Raw genomic sequence first — 25,319 nt, 5'->3', positions numbered from 1 at the left:
AATTTCAAAATGTTTTAAAAATTTCACCCTCTGGAAATTTTCTATTTTTAGTACATTTTATTGTGTTATAGTAGATATTATATATGTAGAAGTGGAGGATTTCAGCAGATAGCATTGTGTTATGGATGCGAATATGTTTTTTTTAATTAATATATTAGTACTATCTTATTAGTACTTCAGAATATTTACTGTTTGCTGCTTGCTTGAAATTCCTTTTTTGCTATAACAAAGGAATATGTATTTTTTTAGGTTGTACAGTGGTTGCTGGAAGAAAAATTGTGTGCGCTACAGTGTGGTGTATTTGATAAGACATTGGCAGAATTGAAAACACGAGTGGAAAAGATTGAGTGTAACAAGAGGCATAAAACAGTTTTAACTGAACTACAGGTTTGTACACTGACTTGAATTGCATATCCGTGTGTCATCATTTTTATAACTTACTTTCTGGGATATGTTTTTGAAGTTGACAATAAAGTATATTTAACTTTTAAGTATTAGAAATAAAAGGAGCCTCTATTAGTTTGCTAGGGCTACCATTAACAAAAAGTACCATAAACTGGATGCCTTAAACAACAGAAATGTATTGTCTCATAGTTTTGGAGGCTGGAAGTCCAAGATTAAGCTGTCGTCAGGATTGGTTCTGAGGGCCGTGAGGAAGAATCTGTTCCTTATGTCTACTCTAGCTATAGATGGTTTACTGACAGTCTTTGGCATTCCTTGTCTTGTAGAAGTATCACCCTGATTTCTGACTTCATCTTCACATGGTGCTCTCTCTGTATGTTTGTCTGTTTCCAAATTTTCCCTTTTTACAAGGATACTAGTCATATTGGATTAGGACCCACCCTATTCCAGTATGACCTCATCTTAACTACAGTTGACTCTTGAACAATGTGAAGGTTAGAGGTGCTGTCCCCACCCGCTGCAGTTGAAAATCTGTACACTGGTATCTGCTTCAAAAAATGAAGGAGTTGGGCTTCCCTGGTGGCGCAGTGGTTGAGGGTCCGCCTGCCGATGCAGGGGACACGGGTTCGTGTCCCGGTCCGGGAAGATCCCACATGCTGCGCAGCGGCTGGGTCCGTGAGCCATGGCTGCTGAGCCTGCACGTCCAGAGCCTGTGCTCCGCAACAGGAGAGGCCACAACAGTGAGAGGCCCGCATACCGCAAAAAAAAAAAAAAAATGAAGGAGTTGATAAATGACTCACCCCAGGCAGTAGCTGAAACACTTCAGATAGAATCGGAACTCAAGCCCTGATTCTTTTGATTTCACATCTGTTGATCTCTAATTGAACACAAACTTTTCCCCACACTTAATTTAAAGATCTGTAAAGTGAAAATATAGGTACTATATTGATTGAAAAAAAATCCATGTATAATTGGACCCACACAGTTCAAATCTATGTTGTTCAAGAGTCAGCTGTAATTACCTCTGTGATGACCCTCTTTCCAAATAAGGTCATGTTCTGAGATACTTGGGGTTCAGACTTTCATATACTTTTGAGATACATAGTTCAACCCATAGCAGAGCTTCAGAAATAATCTGACTTAGTGCATCTTAAACATTTCTTCATTCAGTGAAGAAAGGCTGGCATCATCTCAAATGTCATGAGTACTAAATAATATTTGCTGTGATTCTTTTTATTTTAATCTACTTCTCCCATGAATCGTATTTTTTAAAGATATTAGCTTGTTAATCTATATTTATTACTAATTACTACTTTTAATTTTTTATTAAATACATCTGTATGTTAACGTGTACTGCTAGAGCTTCTAATCAGTTGAAATGAGCACACGGTACCATGGTGCAGTAATTCATTTTATTCCAAGACTAAGAAACTGGAAAATTTTATCAGTACATTCATTCTATATAAGCATAGTCTCAGACGCTGACTTGCAAACCACTTATAGAGCCTTTTTTACAAATGAGGGAGAAGTGGTCTGTGAAAATAAAGTCGCTTCTTCACAGTTAAAAGCAAATTGCAACCAAATGTGACTAGAATTTAGGTATTATATTTGGCAGCCTACAAGTTACTTTTCTAGTTTCATATTGTTAGTTTTGTTTACAGTGAGACTTTACTACAAAGACTTTATTATTAATAATTTTGTAATGTATCATTTAGGACACCACTAGTCCTGTTTCTTACCTTTAGCAGGTCCTTATATAGTGTTGGATTGTCTCATCATTAAACTTTATTTTACTAGTACTGTTAAGAATTTTGAATGAGAAATTGAAAATGTCTGAAGATTTAAGAAAGTAATTTCATTCGTTGTTTGTTATCACTCCCGTGGCTGCATCTATGGTTTTGTGTTTCTAGAACCTGAGATTTTGACTCTTATAGTCTTGCTTAAGATGCAAGTCTGCATCTAACATTTAATAAACCTTTGCACTTGGATATTTCTTTGTAGCCTCAGAATCTTTCCAACATCAAACCAACCATCTTCTCCACAAATAAGTCCCCCTTCACATTGTTCCTCTTACTCACAATTCTTGAATTCTTAGAAAAATCTTCAAGGAATATCTTCCCATTGTTCCTGTTATTCACAATTTTTTAGTTCTTGGAAACTGATTCCTCTGTATCACTTCACATATACACAGTGGGTTGCCAAATTACAGCTATTTTTGTTTCTTATAAAAGTCTATCTTTTGCTTCTATCTGCAAGGCCATCATTACCCAATTTCTTCATTATAGTAACAACCTTTTACATGACCACTTTGGTACTGCTTTTTAAGTCTTTGCTGGTCCTTCTCAAGGATTGTACTCATCTTTCTAAAATACTTCTTGTTCATTCTCTTCTGTATAGTCCAGTTTGCTCAACTGTGTACCAGTTTAAACCTGTATTCATTCTTCAGTTTGTAATTTGGATCTCCTAGATTTTGATCCACTTTTCCTAATACCCACCAGTTGCTTCACTGTCCTACAGAGTATTAATGTCCATAGTATTTTTATTTCAGGCCTCTGACTTCATATTGCTTCTCCCGTTCATTTATGATCTGCCCTTACCATGCCATTTATTTAAATTTTACTCAGCCCAATTTAGTTCCCATCTCTTTCTTTGTTTATGGAAGTAAAATTCAGGTAACAATCATTTTAAAGTTTACACTTCAGTGGCATTTAGTACATACACACTGTTGTATGTTCATCATCTCTATCTGGTTCCAAAACATTTTCATCAATCCAGGAGAAGACCTTGTACCCACTGAACAGTCACTTCTCATTTCCCCCTCCCCCTAACCCTCGGGAAGCATGAATCTGCTCTCTGTCTCTACTGAGTTACCTGTGCTGCATATTTCATATGAACAGAATTATACAATATGTGACTTTTGGTGTCTGGCCTGTTTTTCTTAGCATAATGTTTTTAAGGTTCATATATGTTGAAGCATGTATCAATACTACATTCCTTTTCATAGCTAAGTAATATTTATATTTCTGTACTATTGAAAATAAGTAGGAATTAATGCAAGATGTCAACGTGTGTGTACACACATGCACACACATTTTGTTTATGTATTCTTTGGCTGATGAACATTTGATGGGCATTTGGGTTGTTTCCAGCTTTTGGATATTGTAAATAATGCTGCTATGAACATTCATATACAAGTATTTGTTTGAATATCTGTTTTCAAATCTTTTGGGCATATACCTAGGAATGGAATTGTGGGTCATATGGTAATTCTTTGTTTAATTTATTGAAGAACATTCAACTTTTTCCCAGATCAGCTACTCCATTTTATATTTTACTCCCCACCAGCAATGTGAGGGTTCCATTTCTACACATCCTTGCCAACACTTGTTACTGTGTATTTTAAAAATTATTATTATAACATCCTAATGGTGTGAAGTGATATTTTATTGTGGTTTTGGTTTGCATTTTCCTAATGGCTAATGATGTTGAACATCTTTTCCTGTGTTTGTTGAACATGCGCATATCTTCTTTAGAGAAATATTTATTCAAGTTCTTTTTGTTTTGTTTGTTTTGCCCTTCTGTTGTTGAGCTGTAAGAGTTCTTTACATATTTTGGATACTGAACACTTAGAAATACACGATTTATAACTATTGATATTCTTACCCACTGTGTAAGTTTTCTTTTCACTTTCCTTTTTTGATAATGTCCTTTAATGCACAGAAGTTTCAAATTTTGATGAAATCTTGTAGACAGCATAGAGTTGGGTCATGATTTATTACCCACTTTGCCAGTCTCTGCCTTTTAATTGGAGAGTTTTTGTCTGTTTACATTTAAATTAGTTACTGATAAGGAAAGACGTACTCCTGCCATTTTATTTGTCTTCCACCTTTTTTCCCCTTAATTCCTATATTACTGCCTTCTTCTGTGATTGATTTTTTTCTAGTGAACCATTTTGATTCTTTTTGTCTTTCTCTTTCTGTAAATTTTTTAGCTTTTTCCTTAGTGATTACTCTGGGGATTACACTTAACATCTTGAATTAATATCTACTTATCTTCAATAGTATACAAAACTGTTCCTTTACAGCCCTGTCCTGCTCAAATCTGTTGAACCTCTCTGGTGAATTTCTTAATTTCAGTTATTATACTTTCAGCTCCAGAATTTATATTTGTTTTCTTTATATAATGTCTGTCTCTTTATTGATATTCTCTATTTGGTGAGACATTATTTTCCTTTTTTTTTTTTTAAAGTTCTTTTTCTGTTGTGTCCTTTAGCTCTTTGAATAGATTTAAAACCATCTGTTTAAAGTCTTTGTCTAGTAAGTCCTATGCCTGAGCTATATTTCTGTTAATTCTTTTTTTTTCTGTGAATAAACCATACTTATTTCTTTGTATACCTCCTAATTTTTTTTGTTGTTACTGTTGAAAACTGGGTATTTTAAATATTGTAATGTGGCAGTTCAGAAAATCAGGTTTTCCTGTCCTGTCCAGGGTTTGTTGTCGCTGCTTGTTGTGGTTTGTTGTTTGCTTGCTTAGTGAGTTTTCTCAACTATTTTTGGAAAGTATGTATTCATTATTGTGTGTGACCACTAAAGTCTGTGTTTTATTAGCTTAGTGGTCAGCTTGTGTTTTGACAGTTACCTTAAATGCCTGGAGCTTAAAGAAGGAAAAAAATTACTCTCCCAGGTCTTAGCAGATTGCCTGTTTTGGAGCACTCCTTCCACACTTAATCTAGGCCATTTACAACCTGCTTTATCAGACTTGCCTTATCCTTCTCTTCCTGCTTGCACAGACTCTGAAAGCCAGTCAGAGGTGAAAGCTTAGGGTCTTTTCAGCCCATTTCTGAGCATGCTTTCTGCCCTGGGCATTCAGATATTCTTCTCAATTTCCTGACATGGGTGAGAGCTTTTAAAGCCCCCTTTTGCTGTGTGTCTTTTTTCTGCCCTTTTCTATCCCAGGCTTTTCTTTGTATTCTTTGTCCAAATTGTTCTATGCCTCAAGCTGCTGTGCCAATACCAGCACCTTTAAATCTTTTTGGGAAAATCTGTCTGGAATGCTGCCCCAGCCTTGGGAATTACTCAGACTTGGGTGAATCAAAGGCCAGCCCTTGTGCTGGTTCTTGAGGGAGTTACTAGAGAAAATAAGGTGCATATTGCTTCCTGTGGCACTCATAACTTGCTTCAGGTATCCCAGCTGTCATCCTTATAGCTGCTGCTGATCTGGGTGTGGGGAATCATAAAGGACAATTTTAAAAGACCTCAGTGCTGTCATACTGCAAAGTGCAGCTTTATTATTCCCTAAGTCTTCCCTTAGCTATTGTAAGTTTTTGAATAGATTCCAACAATGCTTGCAAGCTAATTAGTTGCTTTGGGGAAGAGACAACCCTGAATTTCCACTCAGGCATTTTTGGTGATGTCACTTACTCTTTCAATATTTTAATAATTATTGTTTTCAAGTTCTTCAACTTAAAGCCTACTTTATCATATGCTTCAGCAGATAACTGTGTATTTTATTAAATAATTTACTATTTTTAGGTAGAGCTGACAGTAAACTGTTTGAAAATATTGCAGTGTGTATATAGTACTTCTGTATCTCATATCATAGCAGTAGATGAGTACATCTTCCTGATATGCATATATATTCGTTTATTATACCTGACTTCCTTTGGCAGAATCCAGTATAAGTTTTATAGCATTCAAAGTCAAAACACAATTGAAAGCAAATAATTAATCACCCGTGGCTTAGTAGGTATTTTGCTTTAAGGAATACATAATTTAATATTATTAATTTTAGTATTAGTGGCTTCTTCTTTTTTTTAACTCTGCAGTTACAAAAAAATAGACTTTTAAAGGACTTGTGATCCTTTGCCATAAGTATAAAAATTTACCATACATTAAAAACTGTGGTAAGAGGATAGAATTGAGTAATGTGGACTTTACCTCTAGAAGGAACTCATGAAGGTCTCTATTCTGCTATAATTTTTAATGTATAAATTTCTCTATAGATAAAGGAAGTTAGATTTTTATGGATTTTCAAATTAGTTGCCATTCTTATGTATTTTTTCAATGGACTAGTTCTTGACTAAAGTCATTTTTAAGTTTTAAATAATAGTTCACTGTGTATTATGACTTTTGTCCATAAAGCCTGTTTGTAATTATTAGCTTATTTTCTGTGTACTAAACATATTTTATAAGAGCTGAAAAAATTGTCAACATTGGAATATATGGAGAATTCATTATATAATTATTTTCTGTGTTAGTTTAGGGATTGTTGCTTTCTGAATCTTGAAAAAGTTTTATGTATTTTCATTTTTTCAGAGATGTCAAATTGTAAGGTAAATCCAAACAGTTATGTCCACGAGTTTTATTATTTTTTAAGTAGGAAAACATATAATTTTTAGGTTTATATATCTTTAATGCATTGTCACATTAGAAATGTAGTGATTTCTAAGAGCATCTTAAAATGCTAACCACCATCATTTGTTGTGGATTCAGTAGTAACTATGTAGTAAAATTAGAAATTATCGACAGATATTTAGCTTTTCTCCTCTCCCAGATGGTACCTTCCCCCAAAACATACTTCCAGGTAATTACAAAGAGGAATTTAAAAATGGACATTCTCAACTCTTTAGGTCAGAACTATAATAATACATTGCATATTAAAACTTGTAAGTTAAAGCTGATGCAGTATTCAAAAGGAAATTTATAACTTTAATTTATTACTAACAAACAGAAAAATAAAAAAGCATTATATGTGCATCTCCTTTGCTAGGGAAAAATAGCAATAACAAACTAAAACCCAGAGAAGGAGGAAGGAGTTAATAGAAATAGCAAAAACGCCGACCCTTTTTGAAGATTGAGCAATAAAGACAAAAGCTTATTGAAAAGCCTTAAAAGTAGATACATTTTTGATCTACAAAGAAAAGTACAAATAAACTGTATAAGGATTCAAAAAGGCAAGAAATAAAGATCTAGAGGAGATTCTTTAAGTTAAGAGAACATTATTATATACAACCTTATACCTATGAAGTCCATTTTATCTAAGAAGAAAGTAGAAAGCTGAAAATTATGAGGAACTCTGTTAAAATTGTAGTCACTTGTAGTGAAAGATCTGTTTCTGAAGAAATCATTAGGCCCCAAAAGCCTTGCCAGAAAATTCTGACAAACATTTGAGGAACAGGTAATTCACTTCTCATATAAACACTTCCAGAGTATAGGAAAAGATGAGGCCTCATTTTATGAAGCACACCCAACTGTGGAATTCTGTGGCGTTAGAAAAGAACAAATATAGGCCAGTTTTATTTTCCAGCATTGGTTTCTCTCATGAATGTAAGGCTGGTTCAATATTAACCATTATATTTCACTGTACTAACAGAAGAAGGATGTAAATTGTGTGATCATCTCAGTAGATACCAAACAAGGAGGATTTGCTAAAACTGACCAGGTGTTGGAAAAAATAGGAGGGAAGTACCTTAAATCTCATAAAGATGATCAGAAACCTGTTATAAATATCATATTTAATAGTGGATCTTTGGAAATATTTCCACTAGAGTTGAGAATAGGACAAGGATGCCTTATCTGTGCTGCTATTTAGAACTTTGGTGACAGGGCAATAAAATAAAACAGGAAAAAGGCATGAGGAGTAATAATGGTAAATGATAAACTGTAATGCTTAGCAACTAACTGATAAAAGGAAAACATATTCTAGTAGCTTTGCTGTACATCAGCAACAACCAGTGGGAAATTGTAATGAGAAAACGGTTTCACATATGGTAGACATTTAAAAATAAGAAAATACTTAAGAGTAAACCGAAAAACAAAATTTCAAGACCATTATGAAGAAAACGGACAGAAAAAGAAAGCATGAGTCAACAGTGATCTACCATTTCCTGGATAGGAAGACTTGATTCCTCTCAAATCACTATGCAAATTCAGGATACTCAATATTTCAACTGGATTTTTTAATGGAAAAACTGTCAACACACTCTGGAATCCAATGTTCCATTGGTTATGATTTATAAAATGCCATTTTAAGTAGTTTTAACTGAAAATAGCTTTTTCAGTTTTTTCTTTCAGTCTCTCCTCCCACTCGCCTCCCTCAATGAGTAAATCTGTGGCTGCCTAATCCACGAGAGAATTTTGAATAATGAATACCATGTGTCTGTTTATTCACTAGCGTTTTTGAGTGTTAACATTTGTTATTAGGCAAACGATATACGATTACTTTTTTTTTTCCCCACACAGAATTATTTCCTGAGATATTCCTTGGTAAATAACAAAGAAATTCTTGGTTTGTGTAGTTTGCTAAACAAGGCCCCAGTGTGTCTGAATCCCAACAATTTATGCAACTTTTATTTAAACAGGTACCATTGTGCCATTATACAAGAAATGATAGATATGCCTAAGAAACCAAGAGCAAATGAAATAGTAGTAGTAATCAAAGATATAGTAATAGAATATTACCTCCTTCACTAAAAAAATGACTTGTTTATAGAGTTTTTTAAAAGATTTCACAGAATACTTGCCAGAAAAAGAGACCCAATCTTAGATATATTATGACAGATATTTTGAATTATAATTAAAAAATTGTAGTTTCCCTAGATTAAAACAACACAAAAAGTCTGCTCTTTGATTTCTTTTTTATGATATTAAATGGCAGAAGAAAGCATGTCTGTGTCTAAATTTTGTTATTTTTTTCCTCTGCCAGTAGTTTAAATTTTGAAGTGATAAAAAAATTTTTTTAAGAAATATTTGAATATACTATAGATGTATATGACATGAAATTGAAGCTCTCTTTACACTGCCTGCCAATCATAGCCTCTAGAGGTAACCACCGTTAGCTTTGGTGTTTATTCTTCTAGACCTTTCCCCATATATAACATATACAAAATAATGTTTTAAATTTGCTTTCATTTTTAAGGGCAAATAATAATAGTATACATATTATGCAATTTATAGAATACCTACTAGATAGCCTGCCAAAAGAAAAAATGAAAGACATTCTTGTATAAGTTGGAGTACAGAAAACACTTTCTCATATACCTTTCTTGAAAAAATTACTTGAAATATTTTAGTTACAGGAAGGTAAATCCATATTAAGAATTTAAAAAAATGTGCTGTACATGTCCTTGGGTGTTAATAATATGCATAAATAATTAAGTCCTGAGGAAAATCTTCACCTTGGGAGTCATAGGTAATTGATTGCCTAGCCCATATCGGTGGACTTGAATACTTCTTAAGTTTTGGGGTCTTCTTTAGAAGTGACTATTTTGGGAAAAAAGGGTTTAAAAGTAAATAATATTTTCTTTTTATGATATGATTGTATTGGCTAATTGAAATTATCTGGAAGAGCACTTCCTTAGGCAGGCCTCATGAACGCACTCAGAAGTTTAAAATTCTTAAAAATATATTTATCGTAAAATGACAGCAACAGCCACAAGAAAAACAATTGAGTATCATAGCAATGCCTTGGTAAAAGACTTAAAGGAAATAAATACAAAGAAAATATTCATGTGGTGATGGGGTAATTTTTCTGTTTTTTTCCTTTCTGCCTCTGGTATTAAATTTTTATGAATATGTATGTGGGCAAAATATGTGATCAGGCAGTGTTTAATAAGCAGTACAAATGATTAATAAAATAATCTCACTGACAAATGTTAACACTATGAAGGTAACATTTTTGTCAGTTTTTTAAAGGTTAACACAATATGAAATTAAATACTTCAAAGAGTAATATCATGTGAACATTTATATACATTGCTATTGAAAGTGTAAATTAACAAAGCCTGTCTGAAAAGCATTTAGATAGGAGCCTTAAAAATACACTCTGTCTCAGGAACTCCACCTCTGTGAATGTAGCTTAAGTAAGTAATCTGAAAGAACAAAATTATTAATTGCATGTTATTTGACTACAGCAGTTAGTTAAGAAACAACTGAACACATCCAGTAGGAAAGAGACTGTATAACTAATGATTCAATATATCATACATATACTCATATGTACTATCAGTAAGGGATTTATAGATATGCTTACTATACACTTCTCAGTGAGAAAATTAAGTGTGGTTACAACTGTGTTAAAAAATAACAAACGCAAGCACACATATTCAGAAATATACTGGTTTGTGAGCAAACAACCACAGTTCAAGGAGGAAAAAAGCCAATCTTACAAAATTAAGAGTGTTTACGTTTTTGTTATGATTTTCTGTATTTTTCAGATATATGTTTTACAGTCAACTTGCCTTATTTCCTTTGCTGTTAGCTATCTTCTGAGGATCCTATTACCTGTGGGTTTCTTGTTATGTATGCATGGGTTTCTTTTTAATACTATAATGCCATTTGATTTCCGTCTCATTTTTGCTCTTTTTAGGCCAAGATAGCCAGGTTAACCAAACGCTTTGGAGCAGCCAAAGAAGATCTTAAGAAAAGACAAGAAGTAAGAATTTCTATTCTTGCATAATTAATATTTAGCCTTAAGTGGTAATATTAGGAAGTGCTGATTTAGGAGGAAACTCTTTATTACAGGTCGGAAATTTGCTTTCATACTGTGCACTTCCTGCATGTTGTTTCCAGAGCTGCTACTCTAGAACTAATTATTAACCGTTTCTAATCCTCACTGTTTTCATACATCAGTACATATTAATCTATTTATATAAGGCATTCTTGAAATTGTATTTTCTATCCATCTTTAAAATTGTGTTTTGGGGATTTGCCTTACCTTGTTTCTCTTTTTACATACAGGCATGCCTTGGAGATATTGCAGGTTCAGTTTCAGATCACTGCAGTAAAGCGATTATTGCAATAAAGCGAGTCACAAATTTGTAAAAAATTTTTTCGTTAAAAAAAAAGAAGTTATGTTTACGCTACACTATAGTCTATTAAGTGAGCAATGGCATTGTGTCTAAAAAGACAATGTGCATACCTAATTAAGAAATACAAAACAAAAAACAATGAGAGTAATGTCAAAGATCACTGATCACAGATCACCATAGCAATATAATAATAATATAAAATATTGAAATATTGCAAGAATTACCAAAAAATGTGACACAGAGATGCAAAGTGAGGAAATACTGTTGGAAAAATGGTACCTATAGACTTGCTTGATGCACGTTGGCATAAACCTTCAATTTATAAAAAATGCAGTATCTGCGAAGTGCAATAAAACAAGGTATGCCTGTATTTGCCAGTACCCTAGTCTAGACTATTATTTCCTCCAAAATGTTTTAGTGTACACTGCCTCAAGTAGCCTGGTTCTCCTCTTCCTTTTTTCCCCCATGTAGTTTAGTCCAAGTGTCATAGCGTAGCACACAAACTAGTCTGTAGTCACACTTTTGCTTTTGTTGTTTCCTTAGTTATTCAGTAATATGTATTTTTAGTATAGCACTTGTACATTGCACTATTGTTTTTAGTTCAATTTCTTTCTTTTCCTCCTCTTTTCTTTTTTTTAATCATTTGAGCAAGTTACATTTCTTTGTGTCTTGATATCTTCATTGCCTGGGACATAGTAATTGCCAATAATAATTATTTCAGTAGTAGTCATTATTACTGTAGGATTTTTCTGTCTTGAATCATTTTCATATCTTCTTTACTTGACTTTTTAAAACAAAATTTACTTTGAAATAATGATAGATACATAGGAAGTTGCAGCAATAATACGTAGACTCCTATGAACCCTTCACTCAGCTTCCCCCAATGGTGAAATCTTCTATAATTGTAGTACAATATCAAAACCAAGAAATTGTTACAATTCTATTAAATAGTTTTGTAGACCATACCAGTTTCCACCAGTTTTTACACGAATTAATTGTGTGTGTGTGTGTGTGTTTCTATGCAGTTTGATCTCATGTATAGATTTATATAACCTGCCACCACCGTCAAGATACAGAACTGTTCCCTCACCATAAAGGGACTCCCTCATGCTGTTCTTTTATAGTTTCAACCTTGCTTTAACCCTACCCTCACTCCCTGTACCCTGGCAACTACTAATCTGTTCTGCATCTCTGTATTCTTTTTTTTTTTTTTCCCAGCACCACTTATTGAAGAGGCTGTCTCTTCTCCATTGTATATTCTTGCCTCCTTTATCAAAGATAAGGTGACCATATGTGCATGGGTTTATCTCTCTTCTATTGTTTTTTTTTTTTTTTTTTTTTTTTTGCGGTACACGGGCCTCTCACTGCTGTGGCCTCTCCCGTTGCGGAGCACAGGCTCCGGACGCGCAGGCTCAGCCGCCATGGCTCACGGGTGCAGCCGCTCCGCGGCATGTGGGATCTTCCTGGACCGGGGCACGAACCCGTGTCCCCTGCATCGACAGGCGGACGCTCAACCACTGCGCCACCAGGGAAGCCCAAATTAGTTTTTATCTTTGTTTACACAGGCTATTCTAATCAAACCCTCATTTGGCCACAGCCAAAGATGTTTTCATTATGGTCCTCTTCGATGATGTAATTAATTCTCTGATTTTAAACTCCACTTTCTCAGCTTTGTTTTTTTGTCACAGTATAAAAACTAAGCTGTTTTATTTCTTACATTAGAAAATTGGTATAAATCTTCGTTTAACCTTTATTTGCTATGCATCAACCAAATATAGGAGTTTGAAATTTTTCCATTGTTTTGTGCAATATGAATTTCCATGTTTTCCTTTCATCCTGTGTCTGAACTAAGCAGTGCTGCCCACCGTGTACTTTTCCAGTGTTTATGCATATCAAATTTGTTCTTGTATCTACTTTCCAAGTCTTGTTTGTTTAGTTAAAGAAGACAGGCAGAGACCTTAAGGAATAAAAATGAAAATATTACAATCCATGAAAAGTTTGTCTTGAAGGGCTACAACTGGTACGGAAACAAGGACAAATACTGTGTAATTCCTAAAGATTGGAAAAGATTAATTTGGACAGTTAGTATATGTGGCACTTGAAGGAAATGTTAAGGTGTAGTATTCAGTTTTTCAAATTTTGTTCCTTCCTTCTTTAGTTTGTGAACAAGGCCAATTTTAAATTTCAAAACTTGGACATCTTTCTAACTCATTCTCGTTAATGTTTTCTTCTTGTGAGAGAGATGTGTAGAAATTTCAAAGATTTTGTTCTTTCGTGTTTAATTCCCTTTAATTATGGTATCCACTGTACTTTTACATCTGTGTCTTGCTGTTTTAAAAATAAGACATGTAGAAAGAATGTTTAGAACTTTATCCTGAAAATAACTAAACAAACAATGGCACTTCAGATGCTTTTCTTCTATTTAGATTTGTTCCTTGGTCCTTTGATATTAACCAGTTAATAGTGAACCCCACTATTCAGGTTTGTCTTAAAACATTTTCTATTAATTTCGGAAAGAATAGAAAATCCTCATAGGCTGTTTGCTATTAAGACCACACGCATAATCTAATCTGTTTTACTCCTCTATGACTGATATCTTTAACTTTCATCCTTTCTAGTTTTTTACTGCAAAATAAATATCAAGATATTTCTCATCCTTTATCTATGAAAATCAATGACATAATTGATTCTCAAACAAATTTTAGATTGAATCTAAATCCTACATTTCAATTTTTTATTAAAAAATATTTTAAATTCTTTTTACTTTAATTATGATAGAAATAGTTAACATAAAATTTACCTTTTTTTTTGGTTGTTGTTCTTTTTTTTTTATTTTTGTGGTACGTGGGCCCCTCACTGCTGCGGCCTCTCCCGTTGCGGAGCACAGGCTCCGGATGCGCAGGCTCAGCGGCCATGGCTCACGGGCCCAGCCGCTCCGCAGCACATGGGATCCTTCCGGACCGGGGCACGAACCCGCATCCCCTGCATCAGCAGGCGGACTCCCAACCACTGCGCCACCAGGGAAGTCCAAAATTTACCATTTTAAATTCTAAAACTCAGTAGTGTTACCTTTGTTAACATTGTTGTGTAACAGATCTCTAGAAATTTTTCATCTTGCAAAACTGAAACTGTACCCATAGAACCCATTTCCCCTCCCTTTTAACCCCTGGAAACTTGTTCTACTTTGTTTCCATGATTTTGACTACTCTAGATATCTCATAAGTGCAGTCATACAGTATTTGTTGTTTTGTGACTACCTTATTTCACAAAACATTATGTCCTCAAGGTTCATCTGTGTTACAGCATGTGACAGGATTTCCTTTTTTAAGGCTGAATAATACTCCATTGTATGTATATACCACATTTTCTTTATCCATTTATGTATTGATGGATATTTGGGCTGCTTTCAACTCCTGGCTCTTATGAATAATGCTGCAGTGAACATTGGTGTGACCTCTTTGACTTCTTTGAGATCAAAGTCTTGGATGTATATACCCAGAAGTGAAACTGCTGGGGCACATGGTAATTCTGTGACTAGTTTTTTGAGGAGCCTCCAGACTCTTCTTTAGCAGCCACACCATTTTACATTCCTATCAGCAGGACACAAGGTTCCCATTTCTGTACATTCTTGTCAGCACTTGCTTTTTTTCTGTTTTGTGTTAGTGACCACCCTAATGGATGCGAGGCTGTATCTCAGTGTGGTTTTGATTTGTATTTCTCTGATTAGTGATGCTGAGCATCTTTTCATATGCTTGTTGGTCATTTTGCATATTTTCTTTGGAGAAATGTTTATTCAGGGCCTTTGGCCATTTTAAAATCTGGTTACTTGTATTTTAGTTGTTAAGTTGTAGGAGTTCTTTATATGTTCTGGACATTAACGCCTTACCAGATACATGATTTGCAGTTATTTTCTCCCATTCCATAGGTTTCCTTTTCACTCTATTGATTGTTTCCTTTCATGTGCAGAAAATTTTGTTTGATGTAATCTTCTTTGTCTTTTCATGCTTTTGTTGCCTTTGCTTTGATCCAAGAAATCGTTGCCAAATCCACTGTCATGAAGCTTCCCCCTGTGCTTTCTGTTAGGAATTTCATAGTTTTAGGTTTTACATTTAGGTCTCTAATCCATTTGGAATAAATTCTTGTATGTGGTTTAATGGCCTAACTTCATTCTTTTGCATTTGGATATCCAGTTTTCACACCATTTGTTAAAAGACTGTCATTTCCCCATTGTGTAGCCTTGGCACCCTTGTAGAACATCATTTGAGTGTATACATAAGAGTTTATTTCTGGGATCTCTATTCTGTTTCACAGGTTTATGTGTCTGTCTATATTCCAGCACCGAACTGTTTTGATTACTGTAGCCTTTTAAAATCAGAAGGTATGAAGCCTTCAGCGTTGTTCTTTTTTCAGATTGTTTTGGCAATTCAGGGTTTCTTGAGATTCCATATGAATTTTAGGATGCTTTTTCCTACTTCTGCAAAAAATGACAGGGATTTTGGTTGGCATTGCATTGAAACTTTTGACCACTTTGGAAAGGATGGACATTTTAACAATATTAAGTCTTTCAATCCCCATGAATATGTCTTTCCGTTTATTTGTGTCTTTTATTTCTTTCAACAAGGTTTTGTAGTTTTCAGTGTAAAGGTCTTTTACTGTCTTGGTTAAGTTTGCTCCTAAATATTTTATTCTTTCTAGTGATATTGTAATGGGATTATTGTCTTAATTTCTTTCTCAGATTGCTCATTGTTTGTATATAGATGTACATTGGATTTCTTTTTTGTTGTTGAGGTATAGTTGATTTACAATATTATATAACTCTCAGGTGTACAACATAGTGATTCACAATTTTTAAGTTATACTCCCTTTATAGTTGTTATGAAATATTGGCTATATTCCCTGAGCTGTACAGTATATCCTTGTAGCTTATTTATTTTGTACATAATAGTTTGTGCCTTTTAATCTCCTATCCCTATCTTGCCCCTCTCCCACTTCCTCTCCTCACTGGTATCCACTAGTTTGTTCTCTGTATCTATGAGTCTGTTTCTTTTTTGTTATATTCACTAATTTGTCTTAGCTTTTACATTCCACATGTAACTGATTTTTCGTGTTGATTTTCTATCCTGTAGCATTGCTGAATTCATTTATTAGTTAAGACTTTTTTGTGTGTGTGTGTGGCTTCTTTAGGGTTATCTAAATATAAGATGTCATCTGTGAACAGTGATACTTTACTCCTTTCGATTTGGCTGCCTTTTATTTATTTTTCTTGCTTAATTGCTCTTGTGAGGCCCTTCCAGTGCCATGTTGAAGAAATAGGTGAGAGCGTGCAAACTTACCTTGTTCCTTATCTTAGAGGGAAAGCTTTCAGTTATTCACCATTGAGTATGATATTAGCTATGGGCTTTTGACATATGGTCTTTTTAATATTGAGGTAGTTTCCTAACTTGTCGAGTGTTTTTATCATGAGAAGGTGTTGAATTTTGTCAAATGCTTTTTCTGCAACAATTGAGAAGATCATGTGGGTTTTTTTCCCTTTATTCTTTTAATGTGGAGTATTACGTTGATTGTTTTTCATATGTTGAGCTATCCTTGTATTCCAGGGATAAATCCTACTTTGCCATGTTGTGTAATTCTTTTTAATGTGCTGATGAATTTTATATGCTAGCATTTTGTTGAGAATTTTTGTATATATGTTTATCAGGGATATTAGCCTGTAATTTTCTTTTATTTTGGTGTCTTTGGCTTTGGTGGATGATGTGGGCTTCATAAACTGAGTTTGGGAGTGTTCCCTCCACTTCAGTTTTTTGGAAGAGCTGAGAAGGGCTGTTGTTGATTTTCTTTAAATGTCTGGTAAATTCCCAGTGAAGCCATCTGGTACTTGACTTTTTTGGTTGTTAGGATGTTTTTGATTACTGATTCAATCTCTGTACTTGTTTAGGTCTGTTCAAGTTAATTTCTTCTTGATTCAGTCTTAGTAGGTTGCATATTTCTAGGAAGTTATCCATTTCTTCTAGATTATCCAATTTGTTGCCACAGTGGTGTCTTATGATCCTTCTCTTTCCGTGACATCAGTTATAATGCCTCTTGTTTCATATATGATTTTGTTTATTTATGCCTTCTTTCTTTTTTCTTAGGTAATCTAGATAAGGTTTTACCAATTAAAATTTTTTTTCTATTGATTTTGTATTGTCTATGTCATTTATTTCTGCTGTAATCTTTATTGTTTCCTTCCTTCTTATAACTTGGAGTTTAGTTTGTTTTTTTCTTTTCTAGTTCCTTGAGGTGTAAAGTTAGGCCATTGATTTGAGGGTTGTTGTTTTGTTGTTTTTTTTTTTTGTAAGCATTTACGACCACAAACTTTTCTCTTAGTACTACTTTTGCTGCATCAATTTTCCCATAAATTTAGTATGTTGTGTTTTTGTTTATATATATCTCAGATATTCTCTAGTATCCATTGTGATTTCTTATTTTACTCACTGGATTTTTAAAAGTTTTCCACATATTTGTGACTTTTTTCCATTTTCCTTATGATGTTGATTTCAAGTTTTATTCCATTGTGATTCACAAAGATATTTGGTATGGTTTTCATTGTTTTAAATGTGTTCGGGCTTGTTTTGTGACCTAATATATGATCTATACTGGAGAAAGTTCTGTGTGTGCTTGAGAAGAATGTGTGTTGGGTGAAAATTTCTACATTTGTCTGTTTGATCTTTAGTCTTGTTCATTTCTAGGGATTCCTTACTGATTTTCTGTCTGGAACGTCTATCCATTATATAAAATGATGTTCTGAAGACTCCTACTATTATGGTGTTTCTGGTTTTCTGTTAAAAAAACCAATTTTTACATCCTATATTTGGAGGCATAGATGATATGTCCATATATATTTATAAATGTTATATCTGGTCAGTTGACTTTTCATTATGTAGTGTCCTTCTTTGTCTCTTGTAATAGTTTTTGATTTCAAATGCATTTTGTCTTAAATACGTATGGTCACCTCTACTTTGTTTTGCTTACCATTTGAATGGAATATCTTTTTCCTTACTTTTACTTTCAGCCTATTTGTGTCTTTAGACCTAAAGTGTTCCTCTTGTTGATAGCATATAGCAGGATCTTGGTTTTTTTTGTTTTTGTTGTTGTTTTATTGAATCCATTAAGCCAGGGTATATCTTTCTATGGAGAATTTAATCCATTTGGATTTAAAGTAATTATTGTAGGGACAAACTTATTATTGCCATTTTGTTGAATATTTTCTGTTTGTCTTGGAGCTGTTTTGTCTGTCTTCAGTTTTTTCTTACTTCCTGTGTGTTTTGTTTATTTTCTTAATTAGTTAGTAGTGTCAGTGCTTTAATTCATTTCTCATTTTTTTGTGTATCTTCTATAGGTATTTTCTCTGTCATTACCATGGGGATTACATAAAATATCTTAAGTTTACACCTATTTTAAACTAGTAACAACTTCAGTCACATGTTTCCTCCCACTACTTTATGTTATTGATATCATTCATAATATCTTTTTGTATTGTGTATACTTTTTTTTTTTTTGCGGTACGCAGGCCTCTCACCGCTGTGGCCTCTCCCGCCACGGAGCATAGGCTCCGGACGCGCAGGCTCAGTGGCCATGGCTCACGGGCCCAGCCGCTCTGCGGCATGTGGGATCTTCCCAGACCGGGGCACGAACCCATGTCCCCTGCATTGGCAGGCGGACTCTCAACCACTGCGCCACCAGGGAAGCCCTGTATTGTGTATACTTTAACATAGATTTACAATTATATTTTATACTTAAATTCTGTACCAGAATTATATGATTTTTGCACCAACTTTACAGTAATGCAGGATTCTGCATTTGTTTGTGTATTTACTTTTACCAGAGAATTTCATATTTTCATTTGCTTTCAAGTTGCTGTCGTGTCCTTTCTTTTTTTTCTTCAGTAAACATTTAATCTTCTTTCCTACAGCATTTGTGAACATAATTTATGAACTATAACATATATACACACACATATACACATGTATACACACATAGATATATATAATATATATTAGCTTGATGAACTTTTACCAAATAAACATACCAATATTACTATCACTGAGGTTAAAAACTACATTATTACAACCCTATAAACTTCCCCATTGCTCTCTCCCAGTCATTACCCTTTCCCGAAAGGTAACCTATTCTGTCTTTATATAAGATTTATGTCAGTGGATTCATAGAGCTTTTAATCTTTTGTGCCTGGATTCTGTCTTTCAACATTATGCTTTTCAGATTTTTATGTGTTGTTTTGAATAGCTGTAGTTAATTCATTTTTAGTCTGAATGTAACACAATTTATTTATCCTGTTTGCTGCTGAGGGACATATGTACTGTTTTCAGTTTCTGGCTATTTCACATAATGTGCCATGAGCATCTGTGCAAGTGTCTGGTGCTCACAAGCACGTATTTCTGTGAGCTGTATAACTTGTGGAAATGCTGGGTCAAAGGATGTGCATATCTTCAGACTGAGTGGATAATGACAAACTTTTCCAAAGTGGTTGCACAGTTTGCATCCATACCAGCAATGCTGGAGAGTTTTCATTATTCTGTATCCCCACAAATACGTGCTATTGTCTGTTTTGGAACAGCAACAACAAATAGCCAATATAATGATGTGTAATGATATACCACTGTGGTTTTAAAGTGAATTTTCCTAATCACTAATGATGTTGAATAGTATTTATCATGGTCTGAGTGTGGGTTGGAAGAAGAATTTCCAGAAACGAAGTATTTTAGAAAAGAGTGAGTTTCTTGAGAACAAAGAGCAGAGTTAGTGAGGGGTGCTGCAAATACAGCGGGCCGCGTTCCTGATAGATCAGGGAGAGCCGATCCTCTTTGTGAGCTAGTAGCCAACTTTTATAGCCTCAGGACAAAGAAAATTCCTGCTGGCAAGATGGCATTAGGTCATTCTTGTCAGGATGCTCTGAGGTTACTACATGGTGATTATTTTGCTTAATACGGAGCCGGGGGGCTGTCTGGTTTAGATTAGGAGAGCCCATGGCAACAGTTGCAGTGGGGGCTTGGTTAATTCTGGAATTTTTGTCCTGTGTCCTTGATACAGGGTGTCCTTGACGTAGGGCTCAACAGTATTTCATAAGTTTATCAGTTATTTGGATGTCCTCTTTTATGCCTTTTGTCAGTTATTTAAAACTGGTTGCTGAATGTAAAATGGATGGCTAGTGGGAAGCCATAGCACAGGGAGATCAGCTTGATGCTCCGGGATGACCTAGAGGGGTGGGACAGGGAGGGTGGGAGGGAGACGCGAGAGGGAGGGGACATGGGGACAAATGCATACGCATACCTGACTCACTTCGCCGCACAGCAGAAACCAACACAACACTGCAAAGCAACCACACTCCAACACAGATACAAAAAAATAAAACCGGTTGCTGTTTTTTCTTATTGATTTACAGTGGTGCTTTATATATTTGAAATATAAGTCCTTTGTCTGATATATGGCTTGCAAACATCTTCTACTTTTCACTCCTAAAGTTGTCTTTTGATAAACAGAATAATGTAGTCTTTATGATCTTTCCTTCTATGCTTATTACTCTTTGTGTTCTGTTTAAGAAAGGTTATAAAGATATGTCTTATGCTATCATCTAGGCACCTTATATTTTTACCTTCCACATTTGGATCTAATCTATCTGGAATTAACGTGTGTGTGTGTGTGTGTGTGTGTGTGTGTGTATCCTATGTGATAGAGATTAAGATTCATATTTTAAAATATGGATGTCTCATTCACCCAAGAAATACTTAATGTAAAGATCATACTTTCCCATCACTCTACCAATGTCATTGTTCTTCAGGATTGCTGTGACTATTGTAAGCCCTTGAATTTTCATATCAATTTTAGAATCACCTTGTCATTTTCCATTAAAAAATTTCAGAAGAACTTTGAATGGGATTGTATGAGATCTATAGGTCAATATGGAGGAAAATTGACATCTTTGCAACACTGAGTCTTTCATTACTTAATTAGGAAATTTCTCTCTACATCTTTAGTTTCTCTCGGTAATGCTTTTTTTGCTTTCTATATTGAGTTTTGAACATCTTTGATTAGATTTATTTCTTTGTATTCATTTTCTGGGTATAAGTATCATTTAAAAATAGTGTCATGTTAAAAAGTTTCATTTTCAAATTCTTTTTGAATGGTATGTAAAAATACAATTTGTTTTGGTATCTCAATGCTTTTGCTAAATTCACTTATTAATTCTAATAGATCACATATATTCTTTTAGGTTTCTGTATTATTATGTCACCTGTGTCATCTTCCGTTCCATTTTTTTTTCTTTTTACATCTTTATTGGAGTATAATTGCTTCACAATGGTGTGCTAGCCTCTGCTGTACAACAAAGTGAATCAGCCACACATACACACACGTTCCCACATCGCCTCCCTCTTGCGTCTCCCTCCCTCCCACCCTCCCCATCCCACCTCTCCAGGCGGCACAAAGCACCGAGCTGATCTCCCTATGCTATGCGGCTGCTTCCCACTAGCTATCCACCCTACGTTTGGTAGTGTATATATGTCCATGCCTCTCTCTCGCCTTGTCACAGCTTACCCTTCCCCCTCCCCATATCCTCAAGTCCATTCTCTAGTAGGTTGGTGTCTTTGTTCCTGCCTTACCCCTAGGTTCTTCATAACATTTTTTTTCTTAAATTCCATACATATGTGTTAGCATACGGTATATGTCTTTCTCTTTCTGACTTACTTCACTCTGTATGACAGACTCTAGGTCTATCCACCTCATTACAAATAGCTCAATTTCGTTTCTTTTTATGGCTGAGTAGTATTCCATTGTACATATGTGCCACATCTTCTTTATCCATTTATCCGATGATGGACACTTAGGTTGTTTCCATCTCCGGGCTATTGTAAATAGAGCTGCAATGAACATTTTGGTACATGACTCTTTTTGAATTATGGTTATCTCAGGGTATATGCCCAGTAATGGGATTACTCGGTCATATGGTAGTTCTATTTGTAGTTTTTTAAGGAACCTCCATACTGTTCTCCACAGTGGCTGTATCAATTTACATTCCCACCAGCAGTGCAAGAGGGTTCCCTTTTCTCCACACCCTCTCCAGCATTTATTGTTTGTAGATTTTTTGATGATGGCCATTCTGACTGTTGTGAGATGATATCTCATTGTAGTTTTGATTTGCATTTCTCTACTGATTAATGATGTTGAGCATTCTTTCATGTGTTTGTTGGCAGTCTGTATATCTTCTTTGGAGAAATGTCTATTTAGGTCTTCTGCCCATTTTTGGATTGGGTTGTTTGCTTTTTTGTTATTGAGCTGCATGAGCTGCTTGTATATTTTGGAGATTAATCCTTTGTCAGTTGCTTCATTTGCAAATATTTTCTCCCATTCTGAGAGTTGTCTTTTCGTCTTGTTTATGGTTTCCTTTGTTGTGCAAAAGCTTTAAAGTTTCATTAGGTCCCATTTGTTTATTTTTGTTTTTATTTCCATTTCTCTAGGAGGCAGGTCAAAAAGAATCTCGCTGTGATTTATGCCATAGAGTGTTCTGCCTATGTTTTCCTCTAAGAGTTTGATAGTTTCTGGCCTTACATTTAGGTCTTTAATCCATTTTGAGCTTATTTTTGTGTATGGTGTTAGGGAGTGATCTAATCTCATACTTTTATATGTACGTGTCCAGTTTTCCCAGCACCACTTATTGAAGAGGCTGTCCTTTCTCCACTGTACATTCCTGCCTCCTTTAACAAAGATAAGGTGACCATATGTGTGTGGGTTTATCTCTGGGCTTTCTATCCTGTTCCATTGATCTATCTTTCTGTTTTTGTGCCAGTACCATACTGTTTTGATTACTGTAGCTTTGTAGTATAGTCTGAAGTCAGGGAGCCTGATTCCTCCAGCTCCATTTTTCATTCTCAAAATTGCTTTGGCTATTCGGGGTCTTTTGTGTTTCCATACAAATTGTGAAATTTTTTGTTCTAGTTCTGTGAAAAATGCCAGTGGTAGTTTGATAGGGATTGCATTGAATCTGTAGATTGCTTTGGGTAGTAGAGTCATTTTCACACTGTTGATTCTCCCAATCTAAGAACATGGTATATCTCTCCATCTATTTGTATCATCTTTAATTTCTTTCATCAGTGTCTTATAATTTTCTGCATACAGGTCTTTTGTCTCCTTAGGTAGGTTTATTCCTAGATATTTTATTCTTTTTGTTGCAGTGGTAAATGGGAGTGTTTTCTTGAGTACACTGTCAGATTTTTCATCATTAGTGTATAGGAATGCCAGAGATTTCTGTGCATTAATTTTGTATCCTGCTACTTTACCAAATTCATTGATTAGTTCTAGTAGTTTTCTGGTAGCATCTTTAGGATTCTCTCTGTATAGTATCATGTCATCTGCAAACAGTGACAGCTTTACTACTTCTTTTCCAATTTGGATTCCTTTTATTTCCTTTTCTTCTCTGATTGCTGTGGCTAAAACTTCCAAACTATGTTGAATAAGAGTGGTGAGAGTGGGCAACCTTGTCTTGTTCCTGATCTTAGTGGAAATGGTTTCAGTTTTTCACCATTGAGGACGATGTTGGCTGTGGGTTTGTCATATATGGCCTTTATCATGTTGAGGAAAGTTCCCTCAATGCCTACTTTCTGCAGGGTTTTTATCATAAATGGGTGTTGAATTTTGCCAAAAGCTTTCTCTGCATCTATAGAGATGATAATATGGTTTTTCTCCTTCAATTTGCTAATATGGTGTATCACGTTGATTGATTTGCGTATATTGAAGAATCCTTGCATTCCTGGAATAAACCCCACTTGATCATGGTGTATGATCCGTTTAATGTGCTGTTGGATTCTGTTTGCTAGTATTTTGTTGAGAATTTTTGCATCTATGTTCATCAGTGATATTGCTCTGTAGTTTTCTTTCTTTGTGACATCCTTGTCTGGTTTTGGTATCAAGGTGATGGTGGCCTCGTAGAATGAGTTTGGGAGTGTTCCTCCCTCTGCTATATTTTGGAAGAGTTTGAGAAGGATAGGTGATAGCTCTTCTCTAAATGTTTGATAGAATTCGCCTGTGAAGCCATCTGGTCCTGGGCTTTTGTTTGTTGGAAGAGTTTTAATCACAGTTTCAATTTCAGTGTTTGTGATTGGTCTGTTCATATTTTCTATTTCTCCCTGATTCAGTCTTGGCAGGTTGTGCATTTCTAAGAATTTGTTCATTTCTTCCAGGTTGTCCATTTTATTGGCATAGAGTTGCTTGTAGTAATCTCTCATGATCTTTTGTATTTCTGCAGTGTCAGTTGTTACTTCTCCTTTTTCATTTCTAATTCTATTGATTTGAGTCTTCTCCCTTTTTTTCTTGATGAGTCTGGCTAATGGTTTATCAATTTTGTTTATCTTCTTAAAGAACCAGCTTTTAGTTTTATTGATCTTTGCTATCATTTCTTTCATTTCTTTTTCATTTATTTCTGATCTGATTTTTATGATTTCTTTCCTTCTGCTAACTTTGGGGGTTTTTTGTTCTTCTTTCTCTAATTGCTTTAGGTGCAAGGGTTGTTTATTCGAGATGTTTCCTGTTTCGTAAAGTAGGATTGTATTGCTATAAACTTCCCTCTTAGAACTGCTTTTGCTGCATCCCATAGATTTTGGGTCGTCGTGTCTCCATTGTCATTTGTTTCTAGGTATTTTTTGATTTCCTCTTTGATTTCTTCAGTGATCATGTCGTTATTAAGTACTGTATTGTTTAGCCTCCATGTGTTTGTATCTTTTACAGATCTTTTCCTGTAATTGATATCTAGTCTCATAGCATTGTGGTTGGAAAAGATACTTGATACAATTTCAATTTTCTTAAATTTACCAAGGCTTGATTTGTGACCCAAGATATGATCTATCCTGGAGAATGTTCCATGAGCACTTGAGAAAAATGTGTATTCTGTTGTGTTTGGATGGAATGTCCTATAAATATCAATTAAGTCCATCTTGTGTAATGTATCATTTAAAGCTTGTGTCTCCTTATTTATTTTCATTTTGGATGATCTGTCCATTGGTGAAAGTGGGGTGTTGAAGTCCCCTACTATGAATGTGTTACTGTCGATTTCCCCTTTTATGGC

General features: G+C 34.8%; 1 protein-coding gene across 2 annotated transcripts in view; it reads left to right on the top strand.

Annotated features, from left to right (window-relative positions):
* The window catches only part of ATF7IP (activating transcription factor 7 interacting protein), a 126,490-nt gene that overhangs the window by 68,147 nt on the left and 33,024 nt on the right, over window positions 1–25,319 (top strand). For both annotated transcript variants that reach the window (XM_060166835.1, XM_060166836.1), the window contains exons 5-6: window positions 250–387; window positions 10,768–10,833. In XM_060166835.1, coding sequence (XP_060022818.1) covers window positions 250–387; window positions 10,768–10,833 — 204 coding nt within the window. The remainder of the gene's footprint in view (window positions 1–249; window positions 388–10,767; window positions 10,834–25,319) is intronic.

Source organism: Lagenorhynchus albirostris, chromosome 11 (assembly GCF_949774975.1).
Source record: "Lagenorhynchus albirostris chromosome 11, mLagAlb1.1, whole genome shotgun sequence".
NCBI lineage: Eukaryota > Metazoa > Chordata > Mammalia > Artiodactyla > Delphinidae > Lagenorhynchus > Lagenorhynchus albirostris.
Note: the sequence above shows the minus strand (reverse complement) of the source record. Positions and strands in the feature narration are given on the sequence as shown.